The sequence below is a fragment of the Ceratosolen solmsi genome, unplaced genomic scaffold, assembly GCF_000503995.2.
Source record: "Ceratosolen solmsi marchali unplaced genomic scaffold, CerSol_1.0 scaffold29, whole genome shotgun sequence".
NCBI classification, from domain to species: domain Eukaryota; kingdom Metazoa; phylum Arthropoda; class Insecta; order Hymenoptera; family Agaonidae; genus Ceratosolen; species Ceratosolen solmsi.
In genome coordinates, this window is record NW_011948417.1 from 3,614,565 (window position 1) to 3,629,835 (window position 15,271).

General features: G+C 31.0%; 1 protein-coding gene across 1 annotated transcript in view; it reads left to right on the forward strand.

Annotated features, from left to right (window-relative positions):
* The window catches only part of Ptr (patched domain-containing protein), a 57,591-nt gene that overhangs the window by 29,296 nt on the left and 13,024 nt on the right, over positions 1-15,271 (forward strand). Inside the window, 4 exon segments of the mRNA XM_011496312.1 lie at positions 6,124-6,400; positions 7,698-7,908; positions 8,663-8,848; positions 11,548-11,891. Of these exon segments, the coding sequence (XP_011494614.1) occupies positions 6,124-6,400; positions 7,698-7,908; positions 8,663-8,848; positions 11,548-11,891 (1,018 nt within the window).

Genomic DNA, 15,271 nt, shown 5'->3' on the forward strand with positions numbered 1-15,271 from the left:
GAGAAAGATGAGAAAGATGGAGAAAGATGGAGAAAGATGGAGAAAGATGATCGGCTGCTCTTGTCCGTGTGCTTGTGCTGCGATCGAGTGGAGGAGCTTAGCTCGCGTTGTGACACGGCGAGCTGCAATTAGCCGCGTAGTCAGCCTAGTCTAATGAGATCACAATGGGACGAGAATGGGGGCATGAATGTGTCATTGCAGGTTCGTCACTTTCATCCGAGTCTCGTCCTGCTCATCCACGAAAACAAAAGTCATCGCACATCCCCTTCCGTGTTCCATTATACGTTAAAATTCACGACGATCGAGCATGTCGAAAGAATTCTTAATGACGTGTGGGGATTTTTTATTCTGGATTTTTTTTTCTGGAATCTTTTCTCTGGACGCTAAGTCGAGATTTTTATTAATCATCTCTAGGCTTTATTTTTTTTATTTATTTATTTTTTTTTTTTGCTGATACTCGATTACTCCATCCTGTTTGCTAATATAAATCATGATTTTATTAAGATTGTGAAATTCGATGATAATGATGATTGCACGTGACATTTATCGCGAAAGTTGAGCATACTAATTTGAAATCATAATTCAATGTTTAGCCAAAATTTTGAGTAATACTTTATATAAGCGCAATAAGAGTACGTTATTAAGCTGTCGTATTCGTTAAATGTGTATGTAAGAGAGTCGTGACGCGTATTAAATAAATTGTAATAATCGTCGGTAATTCATATTGAAGCCAATCGTTTGGTTTTTCAATCTCTCAGAAGTCACGAGTACACGAATACGAGTTCCAACTCATTCATCGCAATTACGATTAAATAAATCGAAGAATAAGTATTTGATGGAGTAAAAAGCCTATCATAGAGGAATAGTCGACTTGTAAAATAATAATGGATAATGTAGGCCAATTGATGATATCCAATCGATTCTATAATTTATCGTAAATCAACTAATTATTGAACGTAATTATTGAACCTTAACGATATAACGTGTAAAAAAAAAATTTCATATTTAAAAAATTCATATATTAAGCAATATATTTAAGATTTTATTAATAACTTGTAGCTCGGCAAAAATTCAATAAACTTAATTATGAATTTGCTAACTTAAATAATTATGTATATAACATGCATAACTCTTAATTATTGTTACATGTTACATGTACAATCGACCGTTACAGTCAACGAAACTTTCCGAACTATCTCATTTTAATTTAGACATGATAAGTGCGCAATAATTGATATTACATTATTATATTAAATCTGTATGTTTCGTTTTCAATAATTATTCTTTAAAAGTATTCTTACCAATAACCTCATCAAAATTACTTTTTATAATACGTACTTTGATATAGTAATATTATGTCGAATTAGGCAGTTTATTAAACTAATATTGATTGTGTGACAACGGCCATAAAGGAAAATTCTAATTTTTCTTACTATTAAATTCAACAGAATATAATTTAATAGCTAATGTCGATTATTTTTATTGCAACTCTGATTTATTATAAGTATCTGTTATATCTATTTCGATAAATAATTTTATATGTAAATTTTTTAAATATTAAGCCAACTTACTCTTTGATATTTGAATTATCTTTAATGTTGAATAAAAATAATATTAGACACCGATAATAATGAAAGGAAAAGGAATAGATTGATGGAAAGATCGGAAGTGTCGCGATAAGAGTCAACATAAACGGGGAGAGAGAGAGAGAGAGAGAGAGAGAGAGAGAGAGAGAGAGAGAGAGAGAAAGGGACAGATGCGGTTTAATGTATAAATCCACTCATATAACATAATTTAAGCAATCAATTAGAAAGTACAATATGTAATGAATATTATATAAAATTGTATTAATTATTTAAAATTTGTTAATCCTTATCTATCAAAGTGCACACATGCACACGCCAATGCACGCACACCATTCTCTACAATATTATAAATTACAATGTAAATACAATATAAATACAATATAAATGCATTGAGAGATAAGAAAAAATATACAATGTACGGAAAAATATGTTTAAATATATGTGTATATATATATATATATATATATATATATATATATATTTGTTTCGTATGCACTATTGATAATAATTTTCCGATCTTAATTATCGTTTGGGTCGTGTATAGTCTATTTATGAACGACTTTTCAATCAATTGATATTATATTTTACAATGTACGTAATCGATCGATTTCAATTATTGAATTAAGTATTTCATGAATTCTTTAATAGCCGATAATTGTTTCGCTAGTGAAGAGAAAAGCTTCCCGCAGTAAAATATGTCCAACATTTAATCTCACTGGACTTTAATCAGCAGATACTAATAATTTCTCGTATTGTAGTACATTTTAACACAAACGTAGCTCAATACTAACGCCTAAGGTCAGTGGGTCGGCTCTATTAGATGCAAAAAAACCTATTGTCGTCTTACTTGTAAAGAGCATAACTGTAATATCATACATTCGTACGTATTATCATGTACAGTCTTGTGTCAGTTCATATAAGATTACTTACAAGCCATTATCATGCTTTATTGTTGTTGCTTTCTCTGACGAAATTTTAATTCAACGTTGCCGATATTGTAGGTATTGATATTATTTATGTACTATATATGTAAAGAGTACTCTACATAAATTGAAATTATTCTTGCTGCAAATAATAAATGACAATATAAATAATAATAATAACATATATTAATAATATTTATATATTATTTTCTTTTGTACTGCAGTGGCTTAGAAGTGAGCGGAGGGTTTACCCAAATTCAATGTAATTGTTAAATTAAATCTTTCTTTAATCTTTCAAGTTTATCAATTTAAACTCAATACAAATTAACATTCAATATTAAATAGAAATGTATATTTGTGAAACTTGAATGGCATATCGCTATCAAAGATCCACTACATGTTTAACAAAATATTTATATGTATAGCTAACAACTCGTAGTTTGTGATTAAAAAATGCAACATTTAATTATAAATAAGTATTAAAAGAAATTTCGTATTTCAAAAAGTTTCATTATAACCATATAAATGTCCAATTTTACTGCTTAAACAATTAATATAAAACGATATTACGCATATAAAAATTATTATTAAATTATTGTAAATAAACTAATGTTTATTATAAATTCTATTATCTTCGTGTGAACGTAAGAAATTAATTAAAGTATTCAGGCAATACACAAGTTTCAAATAAATATAAATAGGATTCGCTTGACTTCTCATTAATGATAATGAAGTTTAATATTTACATTTTTTCCGGATATTTAATTAAAATCTTGAATTATTATTATATTTATTTTAATAACAATTTTATTAATGGCACATAATAAGAATACAATATTTGAAAATAATGAAAAAATAAAATATAACATCAACTAATACATACACGAAGAATTATATATTTTTGTAACTATTTTTTTATATTATAAGTTTCCTATACTTAATTTGTTTTAACTTAATGTATTATATCTCATGATGCAAATTTCTTTGTAATTAAAGTTGAAAATTAAGAAAATTTCAGTACTTTTTAAAGATACTTAATTAGCAGAATTAATGTTTCGTTTCCGTATATTTTAAAAGGCATTTAAAATATAAAATCAATTTCTAACTGAATAATTACAAATTATATTTCCTTGCAATTCACGCAAACGACATAATCACTCACACTTGATTAGTAGACCAGAAATATAACTTCGCTTTTGTTGTAATTATATTTATCGGCGTAATTGTCATTAACATTTAAAGCTCGTCATCTTTCATTTGTTTTTATACTCATTAATTTGTTTAATACGTAAAAATCTTACTTACTTACAATTGTTGGTCGTACCGAAGGCACAAGTTTTAACGCAAATATTAAAATTTTTTTATAATTCCTTTAATAATTCTTTAAAATTAATTGCACAATTAAATCCACTAAATAATCACATTTCTTTTATAAGCAATAATATACATAGAATTTGTACATTCTAAAGCAAGAATTTCACTAATGACAATGTAACTGTTGCATTCTATTTTTATATTATCTTACATTATGTGATTAGTGACGTAAAATTTGCTTTTTAAAAATTTATTTAATTCGTATCTATTGAATATAAATAGAAAAATACAAATGTCAAGAAAATTTATTAGTTATTTAAACAATTTTCATTAAGTTTAAATAATAGTTATTTATTTGTAATAATCAATAATTTGAAAAATTTCTTTTTAATTGTGTCAATAAAATTATCTGCTGATACATTGAAATGCATAATTCACAATTGTAAGAATATCTTATAGTAAATGTTCTTGTTAAAGTGTGAAATGGCGTGAAAATAATTAATTGCAATATTTTCATGTCAATAGTTTGCTCATTCCTATTAGTCTCGCTAAATTCTTTTAATATAACTAAAGAAAATAATATTATTTCTATGAAAATTATTGAATTGAAGGAGAAAGTCCATTTCTACAAAAAGTCCATTTTTCATTAACTTATCTGCAATAATGAAAATCATTCCGATTGTTTAATCTAATACATTTGTATTAGAATAGAATATAAGTTCCAATTTCATAATCTCTATTTTTCAACATTTTACATTCATTCCTTCCACGATATTATATTATATAAATACAGAATGGTAAGAATCGCCAGAAAATAAATGATTCACTTTTTAAAATTGAATAATTAATATTTATTTTTAGATATATATATATATATATATATATTATCCATATCGTCTTATTAAACAAAATTATCTTTTCATTGATTTTATTTCTGTTGGTAAGTTTATATGATTATTTAAATGATTATAATTTAATATCGATTGAATTTTATAAGCAAATTTTGCAAAACGCAATATCATTAAAATATTGGTCGTAAAAGTCCAATAAAATTAATAATATTATATAACATAGTTATTAATGCAATTTTATCGTTTATTCTGTTTATTTGAATATTTAACTGAAAAAGCTCGATGTTATATAAAAAATTGCTCATATTTTTACACTTTTTACATTAAAAAAAAATTATCAAAAAAAATATATATCATGGCGTATTATATATAATTTTTTACAGTTACGTTTCATAAAATGATTATTAGAATTGTACTTTGTTGTTTTTTTTTTTTTTTTTTTTTTTTTTAGCAGTTAATATAATTTATTAATATGTCATTGAATCCCTGAACAATTTATAAAAAGTTTTAGTTTTAAATGTATTTGATTAATATTAATTCTTAAACGATGATAATAAATATTTTATTTTTTTCTTACTTACTTACTTTTATTATATCAAATTACGTAAAGGAAGGAAGGATGAATATAAAAAATTCTATAAATATAAAAATTAAATATATATATATATTATTTTTTTTTAAAAAGGCACAGGCTTATAGGATAGCGTTTTGGAATTTTAAATTCTGTTGTACAGAATATTACTTATACTAAAATATCTTAAGTACACTCGTAATTGTAAAAACGGTATAGCTATTTAAATAAAAACTAACGTGATCTCCCTGACATCAGAGTATTTGCTACGTTACTGGTATTTGGCTCACATTATATAAAAACTGTTTTGAAACTGTGCATTGGCTTTTCGAATTCTGAAAATATTATTAATTTAATGCAATAACAATCTATAATTTTTGCTGTGAGAAAATTTTATTGCGTTATATTCGGTCAAAATTCAATATTCCGCAGGAAAGTTGGTAGTTATACATTATGCTCTTATTGCGTAAAGTAAATACATTATTACGCAAAAGAGTTGCACACACATTTCGCTATCTGAATTGTAATTAAAAAAAAATCTGTCTATCGTAAATACGAAGATGAAATTTTTTAATCTACATAATATTATACGTCTTATCGATTGCGTAAGAATTGTTTCATAAAATAGTAGTTCAATTAGCATACATATAATTTATAGAGTAAAAAATTATTTTATTTATAATATTCTTTTGGATATTAAGGTATTTATGCTAATGTTTATATAAAAAGTGATGATATTTATCGGATGAAGGACGTGAATTATTAACTATAGCGCTTATTAAACAATTGGTCAATTTACGAAATTAGATACTAAGAGCAAGCAATAGCGAATAGGCAATTTATCTAAAAAATTTATGGTAAAATTTCTTTATTTCCAGATGATATTCTCAATGACTTGTGTCGACAATTTCTTGCACAAAGCCTTCCATAAGATCGGCCTCACCGTTGGACGGCATCCTGGATACTTCGTCATAATTCCTATTCTTTTAGCATGTATTTGCTTCACGGGTTTTCAACAGATAAACTACGAAATCGATCCGGAATACCTCTTTTCCCCGATCAATGGCCCAGGAAAGACGGAAAGGGCCATTGCTGAGCAATATTTCAAAGTAAATTATAGCCATTACTTCAATGTCGGACGAATCACCAGGCCAGGTAACAGTTACTTTTAATATAGCAAACACTTTGCAATTTACCATACAAACTTGAAATTAATTATTATTAGTCTTATGTACAAGACATAAGTGTATTTTCAAGTTTTAAGGCTAGGTAAATTGTATTTAAATTTCTAATATATTTATAAAACAATTTACACGATATTGTAATCTGTAGCAATGTGTATCGTTTGTGTATCGTTGGAATGCCAATTTATTTAATATTGAATATAAGTCTTGATTTTTTCTGTAGAACTTTCTCTCTCTCTCTCTCTCTCTCTCTCTCTCTCTCTCTTGTTTAATCATCTCAAGTAATTCAGATAGGCACAAAATGAAGAAAAAAAAAATCTTTTTCTGGAATGCCCATTATTTATAATTTGATTAAAATATAATAAAAAATTGTCATATGTTTATGAATGAGCTGTATTGGTTAGATGATTTATTGAACGTATCATTAAAATGTCACGTATTAGAAGGAATGTATTGAAATTTTCAAAATAATGACCTTCATACGATACAATGGATTTATAATAAATAAGATGAAGAAAAATCTTATAAGTATATAATTGTTGAATAACTCGATTATACAAGTAAATTGCAATGAATGTCTCAATGGTAATTTAATTTAATTTTTATTATATCCATATAGCAAAAATGTTGATTACAAAATATATCAAATAATGTTTAATCATTTATAAAAGTATATTCATGCGATTGTATCAATTGCGGTAATTACAGTTTCCAATTTAAAGCCGTACGTGTGCTTAAATAAGATGGCAAATATCAATAATTGCTTGTTTTTATCTTTATTAGATTGTTTATTATTTGACTAGGAGAGAGAGAGAGAGAGAGAGAGAGAGAGAAAACAAAATAAAAAAAGAATAAAAAATTAAAAAAAACTTTTTCAACATATGTGTGTGTGTGTGTGTGTGTGTGTGTTTTCAGAAAAATGAATAATAAGGTAATTCAGCCGTTGACAATAAATTATGACACGCGGCAATTTATTTATATTTTTTCACCACAAGTTAAGTGGATTCTCGTTTGAGGCTCTATTGTAGCTCTCGTCATCACGGTAATTACATCTTAGTCAGAAACAGAATATTCATTTCCGAATTCCGTATCAGCATTACCCTCCGACCAAATATAAGCAACAAAAATATCAGAGCGTTAGATTTCCTTATAAAAGCTGCAATAGCCATTGCTGTCAATAGCGTGGCGTTGCTGTTGCTAAAAGAAATTGAACGACCAGGGGAGTGTTTCGTAGAAACCATTAACAAATTATAATTATGCATTTGCAGGGCGTTTCGGCCACATAATCGTCGTACCGAAAGACGGGGACAAAAATATGCTGCGACGAGTCGTTTGGGAAGAGCTGCGGATTCTCGACGAAGTCATAAAAAATGCCACTGCCACTTACGAGGGCGAAACCTACACGTATTCGCAGATATGCGCACGCTGGTTGGACCAGTGCTTTAACAACGACATCCTCGATCTTGATCACGTTATCGAGTTAGTATATGCCCGCTTGATTCTTTCATTCTTCCGTGGGGCTTTTCGTTAACGAGGCCGATTAAAGCAATTCATTTGCCACCGATCATCAATTATATTAAGCATTTGCATCTTACGGCCAATGGATAAGCGAGGCAGGCCGTATAATTTTCATGGACTCGCCGTACATTTTCTCAGAACGTTGTCCTCTATTAATGCAACTCGTGAAAGTGCTTTGTTCGACTTTACCAAGTGCTCCACTTTTTTTTTTGCTTTTTTCTTTTTTCTTTTTTCTTTTTTCTTTTTTCATAAAAAGTCGAAGGAAAGTGCGTCTGTATCGAAGGCATATGTACGTTGTAGATTAATTGGCTCGTCTGTCGTTAGAATGAGAAGATGATAAGTCAAGATTCTCTATGGTTTTCTCTTTATTCGATGGACCGTAATGCGTATGTGCCACGACGCGACATTCGGTACTCTTCGGTATTCACACTCATCGCTGACAATAATAAGTGCGACGGCAAGAAATAATGAATATAAATAATGGAAAATATTTACGCGCTCCTTACCAATAGAAATCTTGTCTATCTCGTCTAATGGTAAAAGTGAAATTGGGGGGAGGGGGGGGGAGACAAAATAAGAGAATTAATGGTTTACGATGGAAAAGCTTTAATATAGATGCTGCTCTCAGCCACGAGAGATTCCTTATATTCCGAGCATATATATATATATATATATATATATATATATATATCACTCTCTGTTTATTTCTTTGCAGCGATGTAGAGAAGGGAGAACTAAATTTGACGTTTCCAGTGATGTTCAATCCTGTCACGTGGGATGTGCATCTCTTTCCTGTTTATTTTGGTGGAAGCGTACTCAACGAGAACCTGACCATAGAGTCGGTACCATCGTTGCAGCTCGGCTATTTTATTACCGTTGACGATGAGAGGCAAAATGCAATGTAAGTGACACATTTTGTTTACCTTTAAATGCACCGATAATTGCTTTTATCATTATTTACATTTTAAGCTTTAAGTTTGTTCACCACCCAAGTGATTCGTACACAAACTCACATGCCAAACTCGTTTATTAATCTCCATTATCAGATATCGTCTTTTACAATAAAAAAGTAATCAAAAATAACTGAAAAACATTACGAACGACTGCTATTGCCAAAGCTATCCTACATTTCTTCAATCCTTTATCATTGTTTTTCCTCGATTATAAATGTTTATTTATGATGAAGTATAGCAAATAATATTTATTTTCTAGTAGCTTAAATATTTTTACAATAATAACATCCAAGCAAATATTCACATACGTTTTAAGCATATGTAATTTACGTACCAAAAGATACAAACAAACGATACAAGAATGATCTTTTTTATTTTTGTCAGTAAGAATAATAAATTTAAGATAATACCTTTCAATTAAGACGATGAAATAAATAAATAAAAATATTTTAAAGCCAATTTGCAATATCGTATATTACATGGAAATGAAAAAAGAAAAAAAATAGCTACACATTATTTATAAAACGAATTGTCTATTTGTTAGAATTACATTTAAAACTGTTAATTAAAGATCTCTAATAATTTATTATTTATTTAATTTAAATTTAATTTAATTATTTATTACTTAATTAATAAAAAAATCTTTTAATTTTAAAATACAAAACTATCGGGCATTTGATATATAACAAACGCTCTCCGTTTACTTGCCCCCTCCCCCCTTCTCACTTTCCTTATATATATGTGGAATTATGCTTGCATGCGAACAAATATATACATGTTTGCGTGTACGAGCTCACGCATATGTATTTATTTATTTTTAGCTTCGCATGTAGTTAAATTGTAAGTATAAATGTAATTTTAAAGTATATATTATTAAAATTATATATATATATATATATATATATATATATATATATATTTGAATACAAAATAAATTAAATGTCGGTATTTATTTGTATTTGCTCAATACTTTTGAAATATATTTAGAGCTAGAAAGAATGTTTATGGAAGTTATGCAAAATGAAATACATTTCAACATAATACATATTTATGTTGTACGGTTCGACACCGAAATTCAAAATATGTACTTTTCTTTCAAAAGTAATCTGTTCATTAAAAAATAATAATAACAAATTTCGTCAACAGCTATATTGATGTAATTATATGGTTATGGCTTTAATTTCATGTAAATAATCCGTAATCATGTAAAATTAATACAATTAAACAATTAATGTTGTGATTAATGTCTTGATGTTTGCGTTATATAGAAAAAAAAAAATTTAATTAAAATTACATGCATTTGTAATATAGATTATGTACAATAAATAAACTGAATTTATCAGCTACATTTTATAATATCTTAACGACGGGTTGAATTATAAATTTGCTATCTATTGTGACGATTGTTTATTAAATTGGCTTTATAAATAATAAAATATGTGGTAGGGTACAGGTTTGGAAAATAATTTTTTCACACGACATTATTAATGGATAATACCTTTTTTCTAATAATAACATTGGTTTTGGATATTTGCATTTTAATATATTACCACTTTATATTGCATTTATTTTATATTTATTTTATTTATAAAGTTACGAAAAAACAAATAAACCAATAACAAAAAAAGCAACGATATTTACAACCGTAATTAAATAAGAAAGTACTGTAGTTGAATTTCCGATCTGCTGCAATTTGTAAAGTAATGTGTTCGGTTACATAATATTATTCATAGAGTAGGAAATGTTGCTTTTTACATAGTTTGTGATTTATGAAACTACGTAAATGAAGATGTGGGGCAAAATTACGGGTTTCCACTTTTTAAAAATATTTTAATTGAAAATTAAATATCTGTACTTACATTGTCCATTATATGCACGTATGATGTCAATAAATTATTCGCATGTCATATATTTTCTGACAATTTAGTATTGGTAGGCTGAACATTTCATATTTAGACCAAAAGTACATGGATTTGTTCTCTAATGATGAATCGGCGATGCTTTTCCAGCCATAATGTCGTTTATATACCCTGAACTTTCACGGACCAAATCAAATAATTTTTAAAGATATTTATCGCATAATCCCGAAAGTGATGTCATTTTCACATAAAATGCTATTTTTCATTTTAATTTTTATATTATTAATTAGCGGCTATAAGTTATTATTTAACCACGAGCTGTGATTAAAAAATAATAATTAAAATTTTACATTAATAAAAGTTAATTACGCTTATGTTGTGATAAATTTCTTATAAAATATTATTCGTTAAGTTTCATTGCAAACATATATGAATAATTGATTGTTTTTTTTTGTTTTTTTTTTTTTTTTGTTTCTTATTTATTTATTTTTGTTATTTATAATTGCGAGGAGATTAACGGGATATCCAAGAGCTTAATTAGATTTGATTTGATTATATCGATATTGATCGTCACGATTAAATGAAAATAAAAATAAAGTAGGTTGGAGCAAGTTGTAAATCTCCTCGAGTGACAGCAGCGGGGCTCCCTAAGGATAAATTAACCTAGTCGAGCACCACCGACCTCACGAGCCTACTACCGTCTGCGAGTCCACGTTTGGCTTCTCCTTAGGCTCAGTATGGCCAATTAAGAGGGACGAAAGTTTAAGATTTTTACTTAACGTTCGCAGAGGCTCCGCCTGGGAGGAGGCCTTCCTGAACGCCGTGGGCAAGGCGGAGGACAGCGGCCTCTTCAAGCACATCAGCACGGCCAGGTTCGCCTCGAGGACGCTCGAGCTCGAGTTCGAGGCCAACACGCAGACCGTCATCCCATATTTTGCGAGCACCTTCACCATCATGGCCATCTTCTCGGTCGTCACGTGCATGATGACCGACTGGGTGCGCAGCAAACCGTGGCTCGGATTGCTCGGCAACATCTCCGCGGGCATGGCCACGGTCTCCGCATTCGGTCTCTGCTGCTACTTGGGTGTCGACTTTATTGGCATCAATCTTGCCGCGCCATTCCTTATGATCGGTAAGTTTGCCGCCTCGACCTGCGGTTTCGCTCCATGAGCGTTGCAACGCTTTCGTTAGATGTTCAAGGTGATGTTTACTCGCTCTCGTTTTAATTACATCGCCTCTTAGCAACGCGCGCGCGCGCCCACACTCACACACTCGCACAAAAACACACATATATGTATTGTGTGTGTGTGTGTGTGTGTGTGTGTGTGTGTGTGTGGGAACGAGATGAGTATTCCTTGGGCATTCCGCGTACGGTCACGTTCTTGCAAATGCCTGGATTTTTGCTCCAGGGTGTATCTTTTACGGCCATTACAGGGGCAGAATTTCTCCAAGACTACTGCCTCTTATACTTCCTGGCTATTAAAGTTGAAAAGAAAAAAAAAAAGAAGAAAAAATGAAGAAAAAAACATAGAACCTTGACTTAATTATGTAGGGATTCACTACCGAGAGCATAAACAATTGACCGGTCTTTGCTTGCCGGCTATTCGAAAATCGTTTATTGTCCTCGGGTGGACACGGATGATGGTGACAACATTTTGTAAAACAAGACCCAAACAAAGAAAAAATGAAAGAAAGAAGAGAAAAAAAAAAAAAAAAAAAAAAAAGAAAAGGAGGGCAATAATCGATGCGATCATCGATAGGTATAAAATGGTAAATTATTAAATTTATAAATTTATAAATATATAAATCTTAATACAATTACAATGTGACTTGCGTGAAGAAATTATTATAGCCGATGAAATTAAAAAGTCGATCTAAAGTTAAATGTCCTTAAGGAAAAAAATGATTTTATCATCTTGGCTTATTAAATGATGTTGCATTTAATTCGCGAATGTAGATTGAAGTGGCGAAGGGCTCGATAGCGTAGCCGAAAAAAAGCTCGTAATTACGTCTTTTCAAGTATATTATATTATATTATACTTGATTGAAAATCCATAGCGATCAACGCGTGCTCAACGACCAGGATCGTTGGGTTGTGGCGGTGGGGGAGGGGGTGAGGTGGCGATCGAATGAAATCGGCTATAAATCACAGCGGCACTTGTCGACTCGGCGCAAGGGCTCAAAAGTTAGGAATCGAGAGTACTCTCGCGGATCCGGCGACTCGACTCGTCAATTTCCCAATAGACTTAGTCGAGCCTCGGCATGGAGGAGGCCGACGGGCAGCCGGTGCACCGATCACGGGCGCGCCCATCCTCGTCGCGCAACCTCGCGACGGCACGCGAATGACAATAAGGCGTCGGTCTTACGAAGGTCGTAGCCGGATTATGCATTGCTCGAGCCGTAAATCGGAGCGAGTCCGAGAGTTGTCGAGGTAGGATCTCAGTTGCCGAGTTGAGACATCCAGGTCGAGGGTGGACTGGCCCTCGTACGTGCCTTTTCCGAATTTTAACGGGAATTCCGAGGCGCGTGGGTTTGCCGGCAATCACGAGATGGGCGCTCTAGCAGCCGTAGCATAGTCGTAGCTTTTTGAAGAAGTGATAAGACGCCGGGAGCTTCGTTATTCAAGTCTCGGCATTTTCTCGCTGTCGTCGAATTCTAAATGGCTGATTCACCCGAGGTGCTTCGTTATTAATAATCAGCCTTTAAAGATGTTAATTATTGTTAAGCGCGAATGATTTGTATGCGACGGTAGCCGCTGGCAAACTGCCGGTGGAATTAATTAATTAATAGTATCGAGGCAATATTTAAAAACGCAATTTTCTCTTTCGTCTTCAACGGCTTTGGATATTCATATTGCTTCGAGGACCTTACGCGCGAGTCGTTATAAAAGATAATTTTGAACATTGTTTAACGCTCGGCCCCTTATTCGCTCAATAATTGATGCTCTCCATTGGCATTGACAATTTCTCCTTTTTCATTTCAATGCATCTGCTAGTGTAAAATAACACATGGTTAATCGGCTTTTCACTGTCACAAATGTCGTAGGCTACATTGAGAAAATCAAAAATAGACGAGCGGAATATTTCAAATTACTTATAATTTACTTACAAACCCAATAGAAACAAATTGTAACGATACTATTGAAATTGTCATCAAAGTCAATTTCATTTATGGACAATTTATATAAATTTTACAATTAAATTTTAAATGACTAAAGATTCATCAATTATTTCATCAAAAATTTCAAATTTCATTCCTAAATACCATAAGTTTTTCATTTTCTTATTACTTATATAATAATAATGATAAGAAAATTTCTGATTAATCTTACAAATTATAAAAAAGATAGTTGAAGAGTGGGATCGAAGCGATGACAATTATTGAAGTTGAAGCGATTAAAATTTGTTTTTTTTTTTCCATTTTCTCGCCACTAACGCAATTAATGTAAAATATATTTATAGGGGACTTGAGGTAGCAAGAGATGAAACAATGGAATACATTTAAGGCAATTTTATAGCGCACAAAAAAAAAAAAAAAGAAAAGAAAAAGAAGATACGCATCGAATGAAAATTATTGTACGGCGCGTATATACGTAAAATAATGTATAATAAAGTAAAGTAATGTAAAGTTAAGTAAATGAAATGAAATCTACGGCCTATGCGATAATAATATAACCTAAATTATATTTTCAATTATTATTTTCGAATTTTCGATTTCGATTTCGATCAATCCGCTCTTAATCTAATCCAATCAACGTGCTATGTTTACTTTACACTGTCTTAACAGTTTGATGATTGGCACACATCGGTGCAATTATAAAATACTTAATTGTTGGCATTACTTTTTATCCGTCGGCCAATGTCTTAAAGAAGGATATGAGATATCGACGGTGGATCAGTTTAATGTTTCACTACGTTGAATTGCCTTTATTTATAGTCATTTCATTAGCGTATTAATGAAAAGGTGCGCGCAATTCTATTGCAATCGTGCGATGTGCCTATTCTTTGCATAAAGGATAGACGTCGACGATGTAACCTGACAGCGAGAAGGAAAGAAATCGACGAGGAAAGAAAAGAAAAGAAAAATGATCGGTGGGAAACCATTGAGAAAGCAATGGCCATTGGAGCCCATTGGTGAAGTGAGGAGAGAAAGAAAGTGCGTAAGCATTGTAAATTTGCACCTGAGAATCGAAACTCGTAAAATCGCGCTAGTCGACACGTCCGAAGGCGTCCCTGGCGGTGGATTTCGACATTCGATGAATTTGATGAGTTTGTCGGGCTCGCTCGTGCTTACCTCGGGTTCCTTGCGCACCGAGTTATTAGCCGAAATTCATCCGTAGATGATTCACGATCCCGATGAACGATCGAAGGACCTGCGATCTCAAATAGGTCTTGCGTCAGTGCAGTGCATCCTTTTTACGAAGGTCTATCTGAAGCGCCGTGGTGAGGTGGTGGAGATGGTTATGATGGAGCGATTGGGGGAAGGGGGAGGGGCAATGCAATTATTTAATAC